General features: G+C 43.3%; 1 protein-coding gene across 1 annotated transcript in view; it reads left to right on the top strand.

Annotated features, from left to right (window-relative positions):
• Positions 1-20,576, top strand: part of llgl1 (LLGL scribble cell polarity complex component 1) — a 29,643-nt gene extending 9,067 nt beyond the window's left edge. The window contains exons 3-23 of the mRNA XM_070923307.1: positions 5,218-5,299; positions 5,413-5,573; positions 5,883-6,029; positions 8,927-9,089; positions 9,433-9,568; positions 9,842-9,896; positions 10,359-10,513; positions 10,616-10,836; positions 12,074-12,141; positions 13,037-13,211; positions 14,645-14,749; positions 16,174-16,466; positions 16,815-16,965; positions 17,058-17,196; positions 17,344-17,657; positions 17,848-18,039; positions 18,204-18,276; positions 18,428-18,542; positions 19,141-19,205; positions 20,267-20,402; positions 20,498-20,576. Coding sequence (XP_070779408.1) covers positions 5,218-5,299; positions 5,413-5,573; positions 5,883-6,029; positions 8,927-9,089; positions 9,433-9,568; positions 9,842-9,896; positions 10,359-10,513; positions 10,616-10,836; positions 12,074-12,141; positions 13,037-13,211; positions 14,645-14,749; positions 16,174-16,466; positions 16,815-16,965; positions 17,058-17,196; positions 17,344-17,657; positions 17,848-18,039; positions 18,204-18,276; positions 18,428-18,542; positions 19,141-19,205; positions 20,267-20,402; positions 20,498-20,576 — 3,025 coding nt within the window. The remainder of the gene's footprint in view (positions 1-5,217; positions 5,300-5,412; positions 5,574-5,882; positions 6,030-8,926; positions 9,090-9,432; positions 9,569-9,841; positions 9,897-10,358; positions 10,514-10,615; positions 10,837-12,073; positions 12,142-13,036; positions 13,212-14,644; positions 14,750-16,173; positions 16,467-16,814; positions 16,966-17,057; positions 17,197-17,343; positions 17,658-17,847; positions 18,040-18,203; positions 18,277-18,427; positions 18,543-19,140; positions 19,206-20,266; positions 20,403-20,497) is intronic.
• Positions 20,577-23,242: the final 2,666 nt, after the last annotated feature.

Here is a 23,242-nt window from a genome sequence, read left to right as displayed (position 1 = left end):
TGTCTGTATTCAGACCGTGAAATCGCTTTATCCCTGCTAACGCTCTCTCTCTGCGTCACCGGGCAATCGTGTGTGTGTGTGTGTGTGTGTGTGTGTGTGTGCGAGGAAGAGACAGTGAGTCAGTGATTATGAGTTACTGTAGGCTTCCATTGTGTGCCTTTCAGGGTTCTCTGGTGAGCAATGAAGCAAATCTTTGCACGTTCCACTCAGAACATGCAGGTTGATGAATTAATGGATTCCTTGCACAGATCAGCACCTTTAAAACCAGGGTGTCATTCAACAGGTTGCTCAAAGAGTAAAGCCATGTTGAATTGTTTTCTCTGAACCTTGAACAACTTTTGAAGGAACGTCCTCAACATTTAATTCAAAACTGTCTCGGCTAAGAGACCGTTTATACACAGCTTTGGGTGTGTCCTTGTTTCACTGCTTTCTGTGGTTAATTTTATTAATGCTTTCAATTTTCAATTCAAAATTGGATTGAGGACGCCTTTGAATTACTGGTTTGAGTCAGTGTTTCCAGCTCTTTACCGAGTATTGACATGACTGCCTTTATCCTTTGGTGTTAAAGCCTTGTGTGTGTGTCTGTGTGTGTGTCTGTGTGTGTGTCTGTGTGTGTGTGTGTCTGTGTGTGTGTCTGTGTGTGTGTCTGTGTGTGTGTGTCTGTGTTTGAACTGTGGAAGAAGCCTCTGATGTTCCTGACAAGGCATCCTGAGAATTCGCGGCAGTTCCTTTCATCTCTCATTTCTGTTTTTTATTCCACATATCTTTAATTTAAGCATACATTTATGTGGCATGTTTTTGAAATGGTAAATTCATCCGTCCTTGATGTTTATATCAGAAGTGTAAGCATGTTAAGTTTTTAGTTGTGCTTGTCAGCATGGCTGTAGGGATGGGAATGTCCGCCCACCACCTTGACCTAAACTGAACTATTGGATGGATTGTGGTTTTTTGTCTAATATTTTGGTTTATGACCAAATGGCGAACATGGTAATATGGCAGCATATTATACAACATTATACCTGCTACACATCAGCATGTTGTCATTGTGAGCATGCTAGCATTAATATTTAGCTGTACAGAGCCACTAGCATGGCTGTAGACTCTTTGTCTTCCCCCCTGACCCATGATTTTGTCCCTGACAAGAGAAATCTATTAGAGATGCTTCCAGAAAATCTGCTGTTGATATTTATTGTTCCCAGATAGTGAATAATATTTTTGTGTCATATAAGGCTGCTGCTGCATGTGTATGTATTCATGTGAGTTTTACTAAAGTTTATGTATCTGTATTTAACACAACAGCCTGGCTTTGCAGAGTGACACATTTACACATGTATTATCTGCCCACTACCATTGAGGACTTGTAATATTGGCAAATGAGCGGATCTCATGGGAGCTTAATTCAGAACACACACACACACACACACACATTTATGAGGTTGCAGGAAGAGGGACTCCATCTACAGCTGTCCCAAGTGAGGAGGTGATGACATCATCACCAGGAATCCCTCTACCAGCTGTCCTCTGACATCACCATGACCTGGAAGTGTGTGTGTGTGTGTGTGTGTGTGTGTGTGTGTGTGTGTGTGTGTGTGTGTGTGTGTGTGTGTGTGTGTGTGTGTGTGTGTGTGTGTGTGTGTGTTATCTCTGAATCATGTGCCACGGTTGAGCTTTTCGTTTTTTTTTTGTTGTCTCACACGCACACACACTTTGTTTGTCCTCCCTCCTAACAGCAATAAAACCTCTGCCCTGCTGTACTACTGTTCTGCTGCCTGTTGGATATAATTATTTGGGGTTGAGTGGAATGACAAGGTTTAAAATTGGAGATGGTAGTGGTCTGGTTCCTGTGAGAGGTGCTACAGACCAGCCAAGTGTCAAGGCTCTGACACAGTCTTAAACAGTTATTAGTGGTCTTATTTCTTCTCTTGCTCTGACAGCTTTCTTTGCACTCTTTTTTTTTTTTGCACAGCCAGCTTAAATTTGATGCTGCATAGGTTTGTGATGAATGAGCTGTGGTCCTCGTTACAAAGCTGGAATGTCCACACAAACCAGTGCTGTCCATCTGTCTTCAGTCCCTCTGATCTTTTTTACACAGCTGTGGAGCTCGGATTTTCTCTATTCACTTATTTTCTTGTCAGCTTTCTCACTTCCAACTTTGGAGCACAGCTGTTCTCATTTATGTTTTTTCTGTCTCTCCATTCTTCAGTTTTTATCATCTTTCCTGCATAGTAGATAGTTATTTCTCCTCATTTTGTCAGCCTTACTTTGCACACCTCACACCTCCTTGTAACGCAGCTGTTTGACACATTTTGCAGTTTCACTCTTACTTCAGCAATCTTCTTTTGGTTACATAAAGTGATAGTTTGACATTTGTGGAAATTTGCTTTCTTGCTGAGAGTTAAATATGACGCCACAGCCAGGAAATGGTTAGCGTAGCTTAGCTTAAAGGCTGAAAACGGGAAAACAGCCAGCCTGGCCCTGGAAAAAAACAAGTAAAAACAACACGTTGAGGTGTTGCGGGGGGTTAAGTGCCGGACTATTTCGTGGCCAGGTGCAGTAACTTCCTAAGGTTGCCAGGCAACGAGAGGAGACTCCAGGAAGTCACTTCGCCTGGCCAAGACATAGTCTGGTACACATTACCCCGTGACGTTGCAGCTTGTCATTTTTAGACTTCGGTTTTTGTACGAATTAAACTAATGGTTATAACATGTTGTTTAATGAGCTGTAGAGGTGCCGGTAGGCAGATTTTGAAACCTTTTGGACAAAGCCAGACTAGTCATTTCCCTGTTTCCAGGCTTTATGCTAAGCTAAGCTAACTGCCTGCTGCCTGTAGCTTCATATTTAGCATACAAATATCAGAGTGAGGTCAATCTTCTCAACTAATTCTGCAAGAAAGCGAATAACCATATTTGCCAAAATGTTGAACTATACCTTTTTAAGGGAGTAGAATACTGGATATTTTTCTTTAATTGTGCTTAATTTGTGCCTCACTTATACTCTGTCTTCGTCTCTCTGCCTCCCTCTTTGTCTGGACTGGTGGTTCATGACCCATGAGTGAGTGTTCCTCTCACACCTCCACCTCCAGCTGTCTGAGGCATGTGTTATTGCAGTGAATAAAACCGGGGACAGGAAGTGACAACACAGAAGGAATGCAAGTATAACACTCAGCTGGGCCTCTGGGGAATTAGGATAGGGAGAGGACGAGAAAAGAGGGATTTAAGTTGGAAGAAGAAAGAGGAGGGCAGGTACGTTTCTCTGAGCCTGAGAATCGGAGCAGAGGAATTAGAAGAAGAGGGTTACCAAGAACTGAAGGAGGGAACTTAGCGCTAAGAAAGGAGACAATTGAAGAATGTTGGTAATAAAACTCCACCAGACCCCCATGGGGAAAACGAGTTTTCGGACAGAGATGGGAAAGCTGGTTAGAGCAAAGAAAGAAATTGTGGTAACCTCTCCTCCTAACCAGGGGAGCTGTTAGAAAGCAGTGGAAAGAGAGGGTTAAAGAAAGTGGGGAAAGGGTGATCCGTCACTAGGTGCCACACAGGGGTTGAGAGTCGAGGGATAAATGGAAAGAAAGGAGGAGAGTAGAGAAGAAGATAAGTGGATTTGTGTACAATTCTTCTTGGTCATGCAGGAAGCAGGAAAGAAAAGGCCTGTGCCAGTGGAGTAAAGATATGAATAGGAATGAAAAGAGGAGGACATTAAATGTATCTAGTTATAATATTTAGCTTCTCTCAGAAAAAGAGGACAGATAAAACAATGGTGGTAGGAATACAGAAAAGCAGCTCTCTACACAGTCAAGTACAAACACGAGGACTCCCCAGAGTTTCCCTTATTTTTCTGAATTTTTAATCCACATTCCTACAGGCTTATGTAAGCAGTGTACTAAAGTGTGTCAGTATTGTTCACAAGTGTGTAGCTGGTAGACTGTGTGTGTGTGTGTGTGTGTGTGTGTAGCTGCTAGCGTGTGTGTGCTAATTCGCAGTTTAGACCAGTTTAGCCTAGCTGTCTCCACGGCGTCACAGTTCTTGAGAGCAGCTTCTATTTTATCAGCTCAGCTTCATTTGCTGGACTAACAGAGGGAGGACTCTGTGAAGATTGTTGTTGATTACACACACAAACACACAGAGGGGTGGTTTTGAGCATCTGCGTCATCTGGTGTTGGTAATTGCTATGAGCTTTGTTATAGCATTCTAATTTCTCCCCTACCATTACACCTAACCAGTGTGTTTCTTCTGGTTTACAGCTCAGAATTACCAGTTCCACAGTCTCACGCTCTGTCGTCTCACTCACACGTTTCAATTCTGTTTCTGTTTTAAAAGAAAAAGCTTTGAGGAAAGAAGGGATGCTTTCAGATATTCCCCTCTTCTTGCCACTTCATGTAAACATGGTCTTGGGTTGATGATGCTGACTTGTAAGTGAGGAGGGCTCCCTGTCACCAGTGTGTGTTCATGCTGTGTACATAATGTGTCAACGCTGTGTATAAATTGTGTTATTGTGAGGAGAATTTATTGATGCTTATCAGCACGTAGCCTTCCACCAAACCGTCCTACCATACAAGTAAGGCATATTTTTAAACCAGGATGGGAGTCTGACTGATAACCCTGGCTGTGTTGGTGCCATGCTTTCAAGGAGGGAGACTGATGAGAGGGAGAGAGAGATGGATATTTCAAGAGGAATGGTTAAAGTGGCCTAATGCAGTGTTTGAGTAAATCCAGCAAGAGGAGGTGGGAACCTCCATCAGTCAGCAAACACAGTGGTAGATATACAGTATGTATTGATACATAAATATTATTCCTGATGGTGTATCTCAGACATCATATTCACACTTCTCTCATTAGAGACCAACAGTCACACCCCACATCACATTATCAGTACTGACGTGCTGAGACAAAAATAATATAACAGTAAGTAGCTAATGATAAGTAACCCATTAGTGTCTTCTGCATGTATTCTTATACTGTACTTAAAAAGACATTTTTATCCAGCATAAAAGTGGTTAGACCAACTAAATTATTGCCCAAAAAAAATATTATTAAGTCCCTGCTATGCTTTTGATTCTGCCATGCGGCTGTCTCTTTCACATGCCACACTTGCAGCAGCAGATCTGGTGTGTGTGCTGGCCGTGGAGAGATATAAATAGGTGAATAGCTCCACTAGTCTTCTCATTGTACAGTGAAAACGTTTGCTTTGTTGTGAATTTCCTTGACGGGACCCTTGCAGCTACGGAGCCCCTGGTGTGGAGTTCACAGGACTACACAGAGACACCACTGCTGTCACACAAATCCACTTCCTGCCTGGACAGGTAAGCTCCATGACACTTATTTCTTCTTTTCTGGGTGTAAACGAGAGTTAAAAAGATGTGAGTAGTGGCCAAAGTGATGTTGTGATGTTGATGTTCACCTTGCTCTGTGATAGGGCCGCCTGCTGTCGCTGCTGGATGACAACACAATTCACTTGTGGGAGCTGGTGTCCGGGGCCCCGAGAGAGGTGGGAGGGGTTAAGAGAGAGGGCGTGGTCTGTCTACAGGAAGTGGGCAGCTACAGCCTCCCAGGAAGACCTGGCATTGAGAGCTGCAGGTACATTACAGCCCGTTTTAGATCAGTCATTATTTGTTTGCTCTTCAAAGTATAATAAATGAATAAAGTTTCAATCATATCAAACCAATTTGTATTCCTATTTATGGCTTGCATTTATCCTGCAATAGCTATGAAATGTATTTGCACTCATTAGTCACATCTCTATCACCTGGCGAAATTAGCTGGCATAAATGATGCTCCATTAACTATATGAACCTGAATGAGACGTCAGTCCTTTCTCAAACTGGCTGGTCGTTGTGAACCTTGTGATTATGCGTTAATCAGCGTTTAATCTCTTCTTCTTCTCAGTGCCACTCGGGTGACTGTCCTGCTCTTGCTGAGGTCATGCGACCTACTCTGCATTGGAACAGAGGGAGGGGGCGTGTACTTCCTGGAGTTGCCTCGCCTCTCACTGAAGGACAGCCAGACGCTGCTCCAGGATCAGGTCACCCAGAGGTGAGACCAATATAGAGGCAGTAAGGATTGACATCAAGTATGTTTTAAGTCTGATGCTGTTGTTTTTGGACTGACACAGCTGATGGATATATTTGTAAAGGGATCATTAAATGCAACATGTTGCGTTATAACAAGGTGCTTCCCATGTTAATCCTATGTAGTTTCACCCTTTCTCTGCCTAAAACTCTCCTCTTGACTCTTCATTCTGTCCTCTTCATCCCTGTCACACTATGTCGTCCCTCAAACACTAAGGACTCCAGTTTCCTCCACTCAGAGCTCCAGCTGAGCAGGTCGGACACACAACAAACATTCCTCTTGACCCTAGCAGCAGCAGGCCGGGCGGGGTCGTGCGGTTCAGTCAGATCTCCTGAGCACTACTTGGAGAGTAGAGGAAAGGGAGCAAGAGACCTCACATCTGTAAAACTATGCTATTTGTCAAGCACTGAATAATTCATGTGTTTGGATGTGGTGTGAGTGAGGAGTGAAGATAATGGTGTTATATTAAAATTAGCAGAGAACTGAGATGTAGAGACATCTGTTTTGAGACCTTGTTGCTTTGGATATGTATAATAAATCTTGGATAATTTTAACAGATGTTCTTTAGGAATAGAAGTTGGGGGGGGGGGGTAAAATTCAATACAGTGCAGTACAATAAAATACCTACAGTATGCAGTAAATATTAGTGAAGCTAAGCTCAAAAAGCAGAAAGCTTCTTGCCTCTTTGGCTCTTCATTGACAACTCACAAAAATGTTGAAAGCCCTGAAAAAGTTCTCATCTACTTTATACTGTCAGTGACAGTTTTGGTTCTTTCACATGAGAAATACCTATATATATATTTTTTTGTCTGTGGTCTTCACACTAGTTTGCATGTGATCATGATTTTGCACTATTGGATTTAAAGTGTGACATTCACTGCGGGGCTGTTTGCTTCTGTTGCCAGGCCACTGTCAGTTAATCTGTTTCATCAGGACTGTATGGGTGTGGTTTGATCAGATTTCCCACAAACATTATCCTTGAATGTTGCTTAGTTAGACATGAACATTAAATGTAATAAAGACAAGTTTTCAGGGGCTTTAAACTGGACACAAAATGCTACTTGATAGCCAACTTGATTTGATACAATTAGCGGCCATTGGAAATAGAGTTCATAATGTGCCAAAACACTGGAAAACAGCATAAACAGGAATTGTGCCCTCAAAAAAAGACCAACAGCAACATTGAGAGGTTATCACCTGTACACAACTGCATAATGGAAAATGATCTGAGTACAATAAACGTGCAGTGTTTTTTTTTTTTTTATACATACCAGAAACTACTTTCTTGATTTTTCATGCTGCAGCCTTCCTTGCTACATTCCTGTGTTGATACGCTGGCAACGAATCACAGAGCTTCTGTTGTGTTTCTTTTTCATTCCTCTGTGTGACGGTCTGACTGGTTGGCCAAACCCCTCATTAACCAGACTTGTTTAGGGAAGTGGGCAGAACTGAGGCCTAACGAGGGTCCTGATAAGGCTCTTGAGTGTGTGTGTGTGTGTGTGCGCGCGTATGATTTGTATGGTGTGTGCAAAGGAGGGGAGGTTGTAGACAGTTAGGCTTTGTACCGGCTGCCAAAACACGGTGTTCCGGTTGGGGAAGTGTTTCAGCTGAATCTCCACACACACACTTGAATACGCAAACACACACTCGCACACTCACAGAAGCTCATCACCGGGTCTCTGTAGCAGGATGCTGGATTCCCTAAAAATACTTGTGAACGGAGAGACAATGGAATGCTTTGTTGGGAATGTGTCTGCCTCTGTGCTTCCGGAGAGGATCTTCCTCATTGAACGCTACCAAAGCAGTCAGAAGTGTGTGTGTGTGTGTGTGTGTGTGTGTGTGTGTGTGTGTGTGTGTGTGTGTGTGTGTGTGTGTGTGTGTGTGTGTGTGTGTGTGTGTGTGTGTGTGTGTGTGTGTGTGTGTGTGTGTGTGTGTGTGTGTGTGTGTGTGTGTGTGTGTGTGTGTGTGTGTGTGTGTGTTACTGTGGCTGACCATCTCTTTTGCGATGGTTCTGCCTCATCTGCAGCCGAGAGCCCAGAAAGCTGCATTGCCTTCTTCTCTTTCCCTCTGTGTTTGTTTGTTTTTCTCCGTCTCTCTGCTGTTTCCTCCCTTCTCTTCTCCTCTCTTCTCCTGTCTTCTCCCCGTCCTTCGCTGAGGGAATCCTCTGACATTTCGAGGGTGTGTCCTGCTCAACATTCCTCTTCAGCCTCAGAGGAATGTCTCGTTCACAAGCTCCAGCGGCTCAGCTCCAGCTTGATGTTGACTTCACTGTTGTTGTTGGAAGAGCAGCCTGTGGTGGTATTAGAGTTATACAGATGGTTTGAGCTCGGTGTTGATTAAATCATGACATACGTTTGAACACTTTTGAAGTCTTGCTTTGGGGTGTTTCCCCATGTTCTGCTTACCAACTGGATTATCAATATTCACAGGTTTTTCCTCCATTCCTTGTATCATCGCCCTCTTTCACATCTTATGAATCTGTGTTGAGGATTGATTGTAAAGTTCATCATTAAGTCAGAATTTTGGACTCCTCTCTAAACCCCAGTACAAAACATGCATTTACATGAACATGGCTAATGATGAACATTAAAGCTTAAAGGTCCACTTACACCTTTGACGTCACATACCCTATGTATGATCATGTGACAACATGGTGGTCGTAAATGGGGGAAAAGATCATAACTCCTGCCTCTATTAAAGGAAGGCCTCCAGCTAAAAATGTTGCTTTTACTTTGCGTCCACCTTTCAGTATTAATTACCATTTCACCTCGTTTTGACCTTTACTCATGTGTAATTTATTGCATGCTGGGTTACAAACAAGCTACAGATGTGGGATAATGGTGAACGTTTTGTTTTCCCAGCCTGCCAGATGATTACAGATGTGGGAAGTCCTTGGGGCCGGTTGAATCTCTTCAGGAACATCCTCAGCAGTTGGGGAAGATTCTGATTGGCTACAGCCGGGGCTTGGTGGTCCTATGGGATTTGAGCACCCGTCATGTCGAGCAGCTCTTCCTGGGCAAACAGGTACCTGGTTTACAGAGCCGAGTGTGCTGCACCTTTTTACTGGCAATGTTCCATCTTTCATGCTGGTAGAATGATGAACTTTTTTTTTTTTTTTTTTTATCTTTACCTGTTTTTTTATTGTCATCACACAGTGGCAGGAAAAAATAGACATCTAGTAGACATCTTTCTAAATAGTTTTTTTTCTAACTTGTTTTCAGAATAATAACAAAAGTCACTTCTCCCAACAGTCTTCCAAGTCATTGTTAATTGACTATCTATACACACATATCTATAAGCTGTAACTCTGCGGCTCATGCAACCTGATCTGATGGCTCTGTATATGTGTGTGTGTGCCGCCCTGCAGCAGCTGGAGAGTCTGGTGTGGGAACGCTCTGGAAACTTGTTTGTCAGTTCCCATAACGATGGGGGATACTCTGTGTGGGCTGTTACTAATGGCAACACCTACAGTCACCAGCCAGTGTCCTCTACCATCCCATATGGTGAGAAATGCATACATTACAAACACACGTACGCACACACCTCTTTTGTGTTTCTGTCTGTGTTTGTGTTTTTGTGGGTGGAGGTGGTGGTCCACAAAGACAAATCACAAAATGTAGTGACTGGCGATGGCTTAATGAACCATGACACGTCTGCTTTAGATTTTTCTCACTCAACTCTTATTTTCGCCCTCTTTTGAGTTTTTAATAGTTTTAGTCCGACCAATGTCTCTGTCATGTTTTTTTAACTTCACTGTTCATGATGGTCTGTCACAGGTCCATTTCCCTGTAAGGCCATCAACAAGATCCTGTGGAGGACAACACAGACAGGGTGAGTGTGTGACTTATGTATGATGTATTTTTCCTGTTTGAGCACAGTGGCAATAAATCTTTATTTAAGACTCATTTTTTGATTCTTTTTCATTATATTATAAATTAATTTTCACCTGGATTTTATGTCCCCATAAATCCAAAAGTTGTTGTCTCTGTTCCAAGAAGACTATTTGCTATAGTTTACAGTAAGAAAGATACTAATAAAAAGCGAAGAGCGAAATCGGCTCATAATAACCAGCTCATTTACCTACAGTTTTTGTACTGCCAATGGTATTTTTACGATCTAAATTTCATCCAGATTTTAGTATAATTACATTTGTGTCTTTAAAACATACACTAGTACATGAATGTAAAAATGTAGAATAATGATGCCTAACTGTATCAGATACATGCTCTGTGTTGTTAGATGACAGGTGAAATTGACATGAATGAAAATGCTGTTCTGTGTGCCTCGCTGCAGCTCTCCAGTGTTGTTATACAGCGGAGGGATGCCCAGAGCCAGCTACGGTGACCGCCACTGTCTGACCATTCAACAGGACAAAGACCACGTCACTCTCGACTTCACATCCCGAGTCATTGACTTCTTCACTGTCCACAGCATAGAGCAAGAGAAAGGTGAGGAACTGGCCAACATGAATGATTCTGACGGCGTTTTCATCCTTTTTTGTTTCCAGAATATACTTTTTGTTACTTTTGTCTCGTCCCTCCTTTCTACAGAGTTCGACGAGCCGTCTGCGTTGGTAGTGTTACTAGAAGAGGAGCTAGTCGTGATTGACCTCCAGACCCCCGGGTGGCCCTCTCTGCCCACTCCCTACCTGGCTCCCCTCCACTCCTCCGCCATCACCTGCTCCTTCCACATATCCAGCGTCCCTCCCAAACTCTGGGAGAGGCTGGTGAACGCTGGCAGAGCGCAGCAGGGCCGGCAACACGCACACGGGGTGAGACGCACACTGTACACTTTCAAAGTCCCATATTGTAGAAAGTGAGATCTCCACGTCTTGTTTGATCATATAGCAGGTCTAGGTGCTGTGAAAGTATCAAAGCGCTCACTACTCACTACTCTTCAACTTTTTGGAGGTTGTTAAGTTTGTCTAAAACGGCTTGTTTGAGACAGAGGGTGAGCTGAGGGGCTGCATAAAAGGCCTTTTTGGAACTGTGAAACATGCAAAGCTACTCTAGAGGATTCCCAGAATAAAAATACAGAGCTGAAATGAGCATAATATGGGACCTTTTAACAAGTGGGCGAGTTTTCTTTTAAAACTATATATTTTCTTCTTTTGATGCCGTGTTACTGGTGGACTACTGTGGCTGTTGGCAGGACACTATGAACGACAGGATTATTCTGTAAATTGGTTTATTCATGGCAGTAGGGATATTCAATTACAGGAAATCCAAGATGCATGTAAGCAGTTTAACCTGAGAACACCTTACACTAGTGCAGCCAATAGCCAGGCTGCTCATGCTTTAAATGTAGCCATCAACACTAATGAGCGTATATACTTTGTACATACAAACCTGCATGCTCACAGATTCAAGTTACAGGGTTTTATTTGGATTTCTACCAAACAACTGTCAGGTGTCATATCGAGGCTCAGCTGCTGCCTCTGTTCATGAATCAAGAGCAGTATAAGTGGGTAATAAGTATAGTGGAATTGCAGAGTTTTCAGTTGATCAAAGTAGGATATTGCTGTTTAGATAGATGTCATTACTCATGGAGCTGCTGCATCAAAGCTCACAGGCTGGCAGCTAAGCAGCACTGAGGAAACCGACAGGAGTGTGCTAACTTTAAGAGCAGGTGTAGATAGTTAAAGGCTTTGCAAAGGCTTTGTAGCTTAAATCAGCTGTTTGATCAGTGGCAGATTAGACTAACACACACACACACACACACACACAGATAGACGCACAGCTGGTACGCTCGTAAATCATTGCTGTCTGTCTGCGCAAGGCCAAACCAGAGAGACTGGCACTATAACAGAGCAACAAAAACACTGCGAGTTTTGTGTGTTTCTGTGTACACATTTTCCTCCATGAGGGCATGCCTCTGTGTGTCATGGCCAGTAAGGTTTGAGCTGAGGTTATGATAATATGGAAAGGGTTAGGGAAATGTTTCTTCTGCAGCTTTTCATTATGATGGAGTTCTAACTTTTCTCCAATCTTTGTCTGTTGTTTGCACAGAGTTGGCCCATATGTGGAGGGAAAAACCTGGCACCTCCTCCCAAACAACAAGAGCTGCTGTTGACAGGGTATCTGCACACACAAACGCACACACACACACACACACAAACACACACAGGCTACGTCCACACAGCAGGTGGATCCAGTTTTCATTTTTCTTTCATGACACAAATCTGGCACAAATCTTTTGCTTTCTAGTAAGTGAGTGACTAAAAGCTGCATGGAGACATTTTTCCATTTCTGATGTGAACCACATGGATATCCTGCACAAAACTGGATCTGCTTGTGACTTGTCCTGAAACTCTGAAACCAGAATTTGTCAGCCAGACAAACACCGGCAGAGTGCTGCCAGCTACAGATGTTTAGCAGAGCTGGCGTTGGCATAGAGCGCAAAAAGAAAGGACTACATAAAGGAAGTGAAACGGCTGCATCTATTGGAATTTTGGGGAGACACGGCAGTTTAAACAAAACTCGAAAAGACACAAGTTAACTGACAATTGTGTGAAACCAGGAGGAGAAAGCGTGTTGATATTGCTGTTAGTTTTTAGCCACGCTAACAGCATTCAGAGTGAAATGTCTTGACAGCTGCGGGATGGATTGTCCCCCAGAGGATGAATTGTAGTAGCATTTCCCTTCAAGCACTTAGTAGATGCACCTAATTCAGTCTAATGCAACAACACTTCAAGCTGGAGATGTATTTTACAAATGGCTGTAACTCAATATAATTCAAAACCACCAAACTACATTCTCAGAAATGACCATAGAGTTGAATCAACACCTCGATATAATTATAATACAATTATTGCACTAAATGTGACTATGTGTACCTAATAAACTGGAAAACACACATGTATCAACACACACACAAATAACTTCACGATCTTGATTGATTTGCCCTGAAATACTTTAAAATCATGATTGTATTTGTGTAGAAATATGTCTTTAAATCTTGTGTGTTCACAGACATGAAGATGGCACCGTCCGCTTCTGGGATGCTTCAGGCGTTGCTCTTACTCCACTGTACAAACTCAGCACAGCCAATGTCTTCCACACCGACTGTGACCCTAGCGACGATCCTCAGGACCCTAGCAACGACCCCGACATGCAGCAGGAGGAGGAGTGGCCTCCCTTCAGGAAGGTGAGAAGTGAAGAGGCGAGCATGTGAGGAGGTGAAATGATTCTTTCCTCTAGAGATCAGGCACAGGATCTTATTTTACAGGCGGTGGGAATAAAAACAATCTGTGTTTTACACACACAGTCAGTCCTGCAACACATCTGTGGCCTAATTTTCTCATCTGGTTGTTTTCATGTGTTTGGTTTGCAGACGGACCCACCCCATTGTTCCTGTTATTAAAACTTGACTCCGAAGGAACCGCAGTCTGATTCTGTTTTAATGGCTTGTTTTCTTACATTTAAATGAACTGATTCAGCATCGGTAGGCAGAATTTCATGTCAAGGGAATCTGACTTGAGTAGTTTGGCTTTGGTAGACGCTGTCAGGAAATGGAGATGGGTCACGAAGCAAAACACTCGATGAATATTTAAATCAGCTGGTTGTACAGTTGGAAATGTGTGTTTTGGGGTAGATGTCCGAGATAAGCGTATATTATCTGGGATCTCATCGGTAGATGGATTACAGTGAAGGGAAGAGACGTAAGTGTGACTTTTTTTTGTGATTAATATCAGTGGGTGTTTGTGCTTTTTTCTGTTTTGTTTTCCTTCACTGGGGGTGCGTTCAGCAGGAAGCTGTCACTGGAAGATTATCAGGTGTTCAGAAATTAATAGCAGAAAAAAAAGAGTAGAAACTGATTTTGACTGATACATTTAGCAGTGAAAAATTATTAAATTAGCATTTGGTATTATTCTCCTTTTACTCTCTTCTTTCCTTCCTATTCACTCTGTGGCTCCCCCCACCTTTCCTCATGTATCCTGTGGTAACGGAGCTGCATGTTCAGGAATGTGGCCCTCATATGGGATGAAAAGCCTTTCCCTTTTTTTCTTTTCTCTGTAATGAAAACCAGACCCATCAGCCCACTCTTTCCCTGCGAGTGTGTGTGTGTGTTAGTGACCAACTTCTCCTACTCCTTGTTTTGCCAAGACACAACTCTCATGTGAGAGGGGATTCTATTGGAATTCCTACTGTGTGTGTGAGAGACAGATTGATGCACATGTTTTGCTGAGTATGTACGAGGGGGAAAGGGGGACTGTCTTGGCATTTGGCAGAGAATAAGTGTAGAGAGAGGCTGCCGTAGAGGAAGGAGGAGAGCTTCAGGAGGGCATTTTGACATTGTTCTGAACCGACCATAAACAACTTCAGTTCAGGCAGACTAAAGATTTAGATTGAGGCAAAACTGTTTCAGAAAGTTTCAGTTAAAAGGCTGTACTTAACGATGTGGTCCACAAACTACTGGCTCCAAATACAACTCTACCTGTGTAGGGTGTTCTTTGCATTTATCCTGCCAACACCAGCTTACGTGTGGTTTATTTTGTGTGTGTGTGTGTGTGTGTGTGTGTGTGTGTGTGTGTGTGTGTGTGTGTGTGTGTGTGTGTGTGTGTGTGTGTGTGTGTGTAGGTGGGCTGTTTTGACCCGTACAGCGATGACCCCAGGCTGGGCATCCAGAAGATCAGTCTGTGCAAATACAGCAACAAACTGGTGGTGGCAGGAACTGCTGGACAGGTAAAGGTGTCCATACAATACACACACATGAAAATGTACACCGCCTCGGGTCATTTCTACAAGACACAGTACAGGGAATTGTTTCCAAGTCATGATTATTATTCTTTAATTTGGTTTATATTTTTGAATAAGACATTTTATCCTATAGAAATAATTATCGAGATAATAGAATCATTTTTGCTGAGATGTGTGCACTATAAAGAGTTCACAGTGGGAGTTGTTTTGTCACCTTTTTATTTGTATGGATTACTGTCATTCAGCTGTGAGTGGTGAGATACACAGACATGCAGTAGCCACACACAGCAGGACATAAATGAAAAAGCTTCATACAATACACACTTGCCAATTGATCACTGTATTCTGTGCTTGCCAACAGTTCATTTTCGAATGATGCTAATAGTGAAGCTAATTAAGTTGAAAGCTAAACAGCCTCATGTGGTATTTTCTCTGGATTGGATGAAGCTGTAATCACACAAGCTGCTCAGCTGTGATCGGTATAACTTTTTAAGACTAAATACTCTACAAACTGTACTTGACTGTATATATTCTCCTCACATTAAAACAAGCAAAATCAACATACTGACAGTTTTGCTAATGTAGGTTTTGTAGTAGTGGGGTTGAAAATGTAACACAATATGAAAACAGGGTTTATCCTTTTGGGAGCATCGATCGTGCTCAGCAGATTTCTTGGCACTTTTTAGATTACGAGATATCTTCTGTACAAAGTTGACATTTTGCCAAGTGGAAGTTCTGGCATGGTAGAGGGAATATTAGGGGATTTGAAAACATTAACATTGATCTTCTGGAGGCCATGAATATGGATGAATACCATGAATATTCATAACAGATAAAATATACGTTTTTCTTAATGGACTACAGCACATTTAGATGATCACTTAGCTTCCTCCTGGTGAGTGAATATTCAGGCTGTGCAGCACTTAAAAAGTGCATTCTGTAATTTCTTTGAGCAAAATGTACAGCTCACAGATAAATACATGTCCAGCTCCCAACTGATAATAAACTAGGTATTTATTAATACTTCTAACAAGCTGTTCTTCACCACCTTCCCTTACTGCTGTTTCTTTTAAATGAAAAGGGATTTGATGTTATGAGACATTTTTTAAAATTCATTTTGTGGCTACACCTCTTCAGTGCACTCACTCTTAACACTTTTTGGAGAAGAGGAGCTCTTTAATGTGCTAATAATTTGAAAAACTGGGTCATACAACACAAGTGTGTTTCTGTAATCGGCTCCCAGTTGTGATGTCCTACTGTCAGACATTTCACAGAAAAATCCATGCTCTTTAATGATCACACTAATGTCTGCTGCAGACTCCTCTTTTATCCTTTTAAAGATAAAAGCAGATGCTGAAATAAAAAAAAGGAAGATGAGCCATGATGTTTCTTCACTTCTATCTCTCCAGGTGATTGTTCTGGGTCTGAGTGACGAGCGTTCGGACCACTTTGTGGATGTGTCTGTGGTGGATCTGCTACAGGACAGGGAGGGCTTCACCTGGAAGGGCCACGACAGGCTGGAGCCGCGCCTTAAACCTGCCCCCTTCCCTCCAGGCTTTCAGCCCCTGGTTCTGGTGCAGTGCCTTCCCCCGGCCTCCGTTACTGCGGTGGCGCTGCACGCAGAGTGGAACCTGATCTCCTTCGGGACGAGTCATGGATTTGGCCTGTTTGATTACCACAGACGAAATGCTGTGCTGGCCAGGTTAGGGACACACACACACAGCTCAGGTTGTTATTTTTTATTTTTTGATGTTTACAGGTCAAAGAATGGACATTTAGTATATATTAGATCCCTGCCACTCCTCATTGTCACTTGCCTTTTGGTTTAGAAATGAGTGTCAATGAAATATGAAAAATGTAAAATATTAAAACTACCTTTTTTTGGTGGATACATACATTACACAACACACACATGCTACAACGGTCAATCCCAAATTGATGATGTTAATGCGAGTTGAAAACAACATGCATCATCTTGGTTTTGCCAATGACAAACAGGAAAGTCAAGCTGACAAAAAGCATCGCCCTGCTGTTCTTTATGTTCTCCTAGGTGTACCCTGCACCCTAATGACTCCTTGGCGATGGAGGGCCCCCTGTCCAGAGTCAAGTCCTTGAAAAAGTCCTTACGACAGAGCTTCAGACGCATCCGCAAGAGCAGGGTGTCTGGCAAGAAACGCACCGTCACCACACCCACCAGCAAGGTAAATGACTGTCTGTGGTAGTAAGACACATACATACATACAGAGCACACAGACTGAATGAAGTTCTGCATTGTGTGATGTCTTACCTGCAGGTCCAGGAGGCCAACGCTGCGCTAGCAGAGCAGGAGGACGTGGCTCCGGTGCAGCGGAGGATTGAACCCCGCTCAGCAGACGACTCGCTGTCCGGAGTGGTCCGATGTCTCTGCTTCGCTGACACATTTCTACGTGATGGTGCGTTCACTTGCTTGTCGAGAAATGAACGCTGACTTTAACAATACAGCCTTGATTCAGTATTCACTATATAAATTGTAGGACGTGAAACTTAACATATAATTTCCCCAGCACTAACTGTATGTGCTGTATTTCCTTATCTACCAGGTACACACCACGGCCCCACACTATGGGCGGGCACCAACTCGGGCAGTGTGTATGCCTACGCCCTGGAGGTGCCCGGCGTGGGCTCAGGGCGTGTGTGTGAGCGTGGCGGAGCGGGCGAGAGCAGTGTGTGTGTGGAGGCAGTGTTGGGTAAAGAGATCCAGCTGATGCACAGGGCCCCCGTGGTGTCGATCTCTGTGTTGGACGGCCGGGGGAAACCGTTACCGGACCCATACGAAGCCTCGCAGGACCTCGCCATCGCGCCGGATATGACCAACGCTCACTCTGTCCTCATCGCCTCAGAGGAACAGCTAAAGGTAAAGGCTGGAAAAGACACCTGTATTATAATGTATTACACTTTAATGCCTTTGTGTTGTTCCATTTATTTTACATCTACTGACAAATAGCCACATGATTTAAAAGGTTGAGACTGGGCTCAAGAAACCTTACAAGACTGATGACGTTACCTTTCTAAATCTAAATCTTTCCACTCTGCTCTCTCTCCAGGTGTTCTCTCTCCCCAAGGTGAGCGCTAAGACCAAGTTCAAGCTGACGGCGCACGAAGGCTGTCGGGTGAGGAAGGTGGCCCTGGTGGTCTTCGGCTCCACAGCTCAGGAAGACTACAGCGAACACACACTGGTCTGTCTGACCAACCTGGGCGACATGCACCTCTTTAACATACCTGGCCTGCGACCACAGGTAGGGTTTTGGGGGATTGTGTGCATGTGTGTGTTGGAAAACAAGTCTAATTTGGACAGTGTGCATTTTAGGGGTATTTAGGGTAATTGTGCAGCATGATTTGAATAGTAGATAACTGAATTTTCATGATGTTCTGGTAATTAATGCCTGTTTTGTGTCTTTAGGTACGTTACGACTGCATCCGTAAAGAAGACATCAGCGGCATTGCATCCTGCGTCTTCACCAAGAACGGACAGGGTGAGGAAAACAAAAATCTCTTATTTAGGCACTGAAAGTCGCAGCAAGACAAAACAACCGTGAAAACTACACACACTTACAGTGTGGGCAGTTCTCAGTGTATCGTGTATCAAAGTCATAACTGTCTAATTGTCTGTTTGTTCCTCTACAGGGTTTTACCTGATCTCTCCCTCAGAGTATGAGAGGTTCTCCCTGTCCGCCAAGGTCCTCACTGAACCGCTCTGCTCTGTTCAGCTGGACCGACCGCTAGAGCCCACACCTGCCAGGTAACACACACACACACACACACACACACACACACACACACACACACACACACACACACACACACACACGCCTTGGAAACCTTTTGTACTGACTTACGTAACATACATATCTCTTGATATGAGCAGTAAAATTAAACCAGGGTTACGTGGTATGAATAGAATCCTCTATCACAATATATGTAATATTATGTAACATGAATATATATTTTAATATGATATTTTGGTGAAAATCATTTGATAACTTGTATGGATAAAATAATCAGACAGGAATGTCTGTTGTTGGCTAATCCTTCAAAATAAATACCTGACAAATCAAGGTACTTCATCACATTTATATAAAAATCCTGAGGCCTGCCTGCTCATTGATTTGATATTTTCCAGGGACCCACTGTAAGCCTGTTAAGGACTCTTGGTGGTCCCTGGACCCCACATTGCAAACCACTAAACCTACTGTTCGTAATGCTTTCTGTTGGGTTACCACCAGCCTGAAGCACTCAGCTGCATGTGAAACCAAAGAAATGATACTTTTACTGTTATTGCATTATTATTACTCCCTCTACTGCCAAAGCAAATGGTGTGTGCTCATGTGTCTCCTCAGCGATGGTACGACGACGCAGCCGCAGGCCAACGGAACCCACAAGAACCAGATGGGTCAGGCTGAGGGTAGGTCTCACACACACACACACACACACACACACACACACACACACACACACACACACACACACACACACACACACACACACACACACACACTTTTTGCTCCCCCTCGCTCTTGTTATTTCTCTCCCCCTGTCTATTGTCCCTCTTCATCACTTTCTCTTCTCTCTCTGAACCTCTTAAACTCAGAGCAGGCCTAGCAGGGGTCCCCCTCCGGTCTCCATGGTAACCATTGAGTGTGCCCCAGTTGCCTCTCCTGCCCAGCACCTCCTTCCCTGGCAGGAAATGGTGGTTGTTGTGGAGACCAGAGTAGAGTTTGTTTATGTCCTAGTGGGCTTTTCACCTGTCTCTCGGACATTAACAACTATCCATGAAGATGTCAGAGAATGTTTATATGTTTTTTCCATTTTTAATTATTTTAAGCATTAATGCACCACAAAGTGTTTATGTTTACAGGATGACACACATTTATTGTACGCATCTAGCAAATACAAAGCAACATTAGCATTCATTCGGAGTCATGTTTGTGTCCCCCCTGGTGAATGTAAGTTCACTATACATAATATCCTTTAAGCTCTGCTTTTAGTCTCCACCAGCTCCTGAGGGAATGACACTATGAGAGCAGTGAGAGTGAACCAAAACAATGAGCCAAAAGGTGCTACAAAGCTCTGTAGAGCTGAACTGCAGAACTAGGTGATTCTTTTCTGTGGGTTTGTATTTGACCCATTGTCAATTTTAAAAAAGTATTCATTCGAGCAGCTTTAAGTGATCCAAACAGGATTTTGAGAAACGGGCTCTAAATGAAGCAACACTTGAACGAAGAGAGAATAAATGTTAATATTAAATCAACATGTCTCACAGCCTCAACGCACAGCGGTTTCTGCCATCTTCATTGTGCTGCTGAACTCTTTGTTGGTCTTTGTTACATTCAAGCACGTCGTTGGGGTATAAAAGATGTGACCGATTGTTTCGTTGAATCCACTGTCCAACCAAATAATTATAAAGCTGTGTTTCAATATTTTATTCACTCAGTCCGACATTACTCTTGTGTTTCTCCCTCACAGGGCAAACAGAAGAGCCTCCGAGCGCCCTGTCCTCTCCCATCCTGGACACCCCGCTGGACTCCCCCCTCAGCTGTGCTGACCTCACCCTCGACTCCACCGGAGAAATCACTGTGGAGGACGTCAGGGACTTCCTAACGTAGGCATACACGTTCACATGTACACGCACACACTGGTATGTGTATTCTTAGCCTCGTGATTTTTGAACTTGTGGTTTGTGTGTGTGCCGTGCAGCACTGTGGACGAGGCAGAGAACAACCTAAAGAACATTAAAGAGGAGGAGGGACGCTCGACTGGCATCCTCATTAACTGAACAGGTGAGAAACACACAAACACTTAATATTCCTCCCTGAAGTCACACAAACACACCAGTATGAGCAGATGCATGAGCTCACACTTGCTTAGACACAACACTGGGTGAATGGGTAGACACACACACAGACACAGACACCTGTTTCTAATGGAGCTGGTCCAGAGTGTGCAAACTTCAAAGAGTTGCTCTGTCTGAGTGCTGCATTCCAATAACAAGCCCTCCTCTCTGTTTCCCTCCTCTCGGTGGCTTGAAAAGCCAGCGGAGCAGAAATCTTTTCCATCGAGGTCGATTCAACAGACTTGTGTGCTTTTTCAGTGTTTCATAGCTCCGGGTATTTTTTTCACTTTGTACTGTACTTGGAGGCCCAGGGTTAATGTGTGTAGCCTCTTTATTCACTGTACCAGTTTGCCCAGATTCAATTCCTCACTGTTATGTCTTCTTTTATTCTGTCTTTTGTTAGTTTTTTTTACTAGCTGTAAGTGACTGTAGAACAACTTTATCCTCTTAAATCCAAACATGGAGCAGTCTTAACCTTTACTGCAAGGCTCCATACAGATCACAGCGAGGGGGGGGGGGTACTGGATTTTGCTAAAGAAAGGCGATTATCATCACAGCTGGAACTTGGTTGTGTAATGACCAAACCAAGGATGTCTTTATCATTAAATTGACTGAAACACTGAGTTATTTACTTGTTATAAAGTAATGAGTTTGTGGCGGTTAGCTACTCTGCACTCATCCATTCAGTCGCATTACTTTCTGCACTCACAGGAGTCATAAATCAGGAGGTCGCTGAAGTCTGTTTATCAACAAGACTCTCTGCTACCCTCTGGTGGTGCCATGCGCCATTTTCTATTTGTTAAATATTCCAATGTATGTATTAATATTGTGGACGTTTTAGTAATTTATATTTAGTAATATATGTTAATTAGGGCATTTCATAATTGATGAATCTGTCATCTTTTGATTTTCTTCATCTATAAAATCGTACAGATTTTGGTTTTATTGTAATGTAGAAGTGATGTAAAATGTTCTTTGCTCATTCTGTCTTCTGATTGTTGTTGAAGTATTACAGGGAGGGGCTCAAGTGGTCTGGATGGACTGGATTTCAGTGCTGGACCACAAACATCTCCCATCAGCCCACTGTGGAGCCCCCGGCCGGCACTCTGCACTCTCTCCTGTTAGCCTGGCACACACTGGGAGGAAACGGACAAAGAATATTAAAGACGTTTGTTGTGGCTCCTCCCTCTGGAAGAACTGAATCTTCTTCTATAACCACTTTGGAAACATGACATTGCTTCCCACACGGAGACACAGACAGCCTGATCTGATGGACTTGGAGCCGATGATCCTGATTGAAAACTGGAATTTCCGTCATCCATCTTGACGCTCTGTGCGATCACCCCTCCTCAGGCCTGCCCCTGGTTACTCTGCGGTCCTCCAGGCATAATGACTGTGGCTCGGCCCTCGAGGAAAGGGATGTTACATTCTGCATATGAGACTCAACGGTGACGTTTTTCCTGTGTTTTTATTTTTCTATCCCCAGTCTTGTGCCGTGCTGGGATCAGTCTGAGGTTTCCTCACAGTTGGAACTGGGACTGGCGCTCAGCCGCCAAATGTGCTTGTTGATTCCTCGTGCATATTAGTGGATGTGTTGGATTGTTGTGCACGCTGCTCGGGGCCACCACAGCCCTGTGAATGACCCATGTTTATGAACTGAGGACATCCAGCAGAGACCGAAGGGGAGCATTTTTAGCATTCAACAGAGTAAGACTAGCAAATGAAGTATTTTGAATATTTGAGTATTGAAATCTGTAGCATTTGTATTCTTCCTCTCTTAGGTGCCGTGAAGGGCAGTTGAAAAGCCTCACCCGGTGTCCTGTGTGGGTCGAGGTGGTGCATAAATCAACTGTCTTCAATTCAGTGAGCCAATATGTTATTACACACAAAGCACATCACCACCAAGGTTAAAACAAGCTCTTGGTATTGAAGGAAAAAACGGAGATGGGATAATGAAGGTAGTTTGTACTGCAAAGATTGATGCTTTATTAAATATGTTTTGTACGGCTTTTGGACAAAGTGAAGATATTTTAATGACAAATAGAAAGGGGGATGCCAGAGGAAAAACGTCTCACAGATTTCAAAGGGAACCAGCGGGTGAAGAGGGAAGCGAAGCTGGTACTATGTATTTAGGGCTAGAGCAGATTTGACACTTTTTTTTGGAAATACCTTCATTACTAAACGCATGGCCTGTGTTGCAAATACATTCCTTATCTCATTATTTTGTTTTTTATCAGGCAAAATCAGTCAGGGCAGTATGATATGGAGGTCTAATGGTACGGCACACCTGCAGAGAACTCTTTATTCATCCATCCAGTTTTAAGCCTGATCCGTGTGACGTCACGGTCCTCTCATGTTTACAGTAAGGAAGCTAGGCTCTTTGGGACCATGTGACATGAAGATGACACGATGACACACGCATGAAGAGCTCAGAGTTCATTGCAATCAGAGAGCAAAGTTTGTTTTTTATCCTCATTTTCTGCTCTAGAAAAAAATAGTGAAGAGGACGAAGTTAAAGGAAGTGGTAAAATGAAGAGTGTTCAGTTCTTAAATCCTCCCTCCTCTGTCAAAGTTACAGCATCTCATGCAGAAATGTTTTTGGCGGGACT

The sequence above is a fragment of the Enoplosus armatus genome, chromosome 17 (assembly GCF_043641665.1).
Source record: "Enoplosus armatus isolate fEnoArm2 chromosome 17, fEnoArm2.hap1, whole genome shotgun sequence".
NCBI classification, from domain to species: domain Eukaryota; kingdom Metazoa; phylum Chordata; class Actinopteri; order Centrarchiformes; family Enoplosidae; genus Enoplosus; species Enoplosus armatus.
The sequence above is the reverse complement of the archived record's forward strand: the minus strand, read 5'-3'. Positions and strand labels throughout refer to the sequence as shown.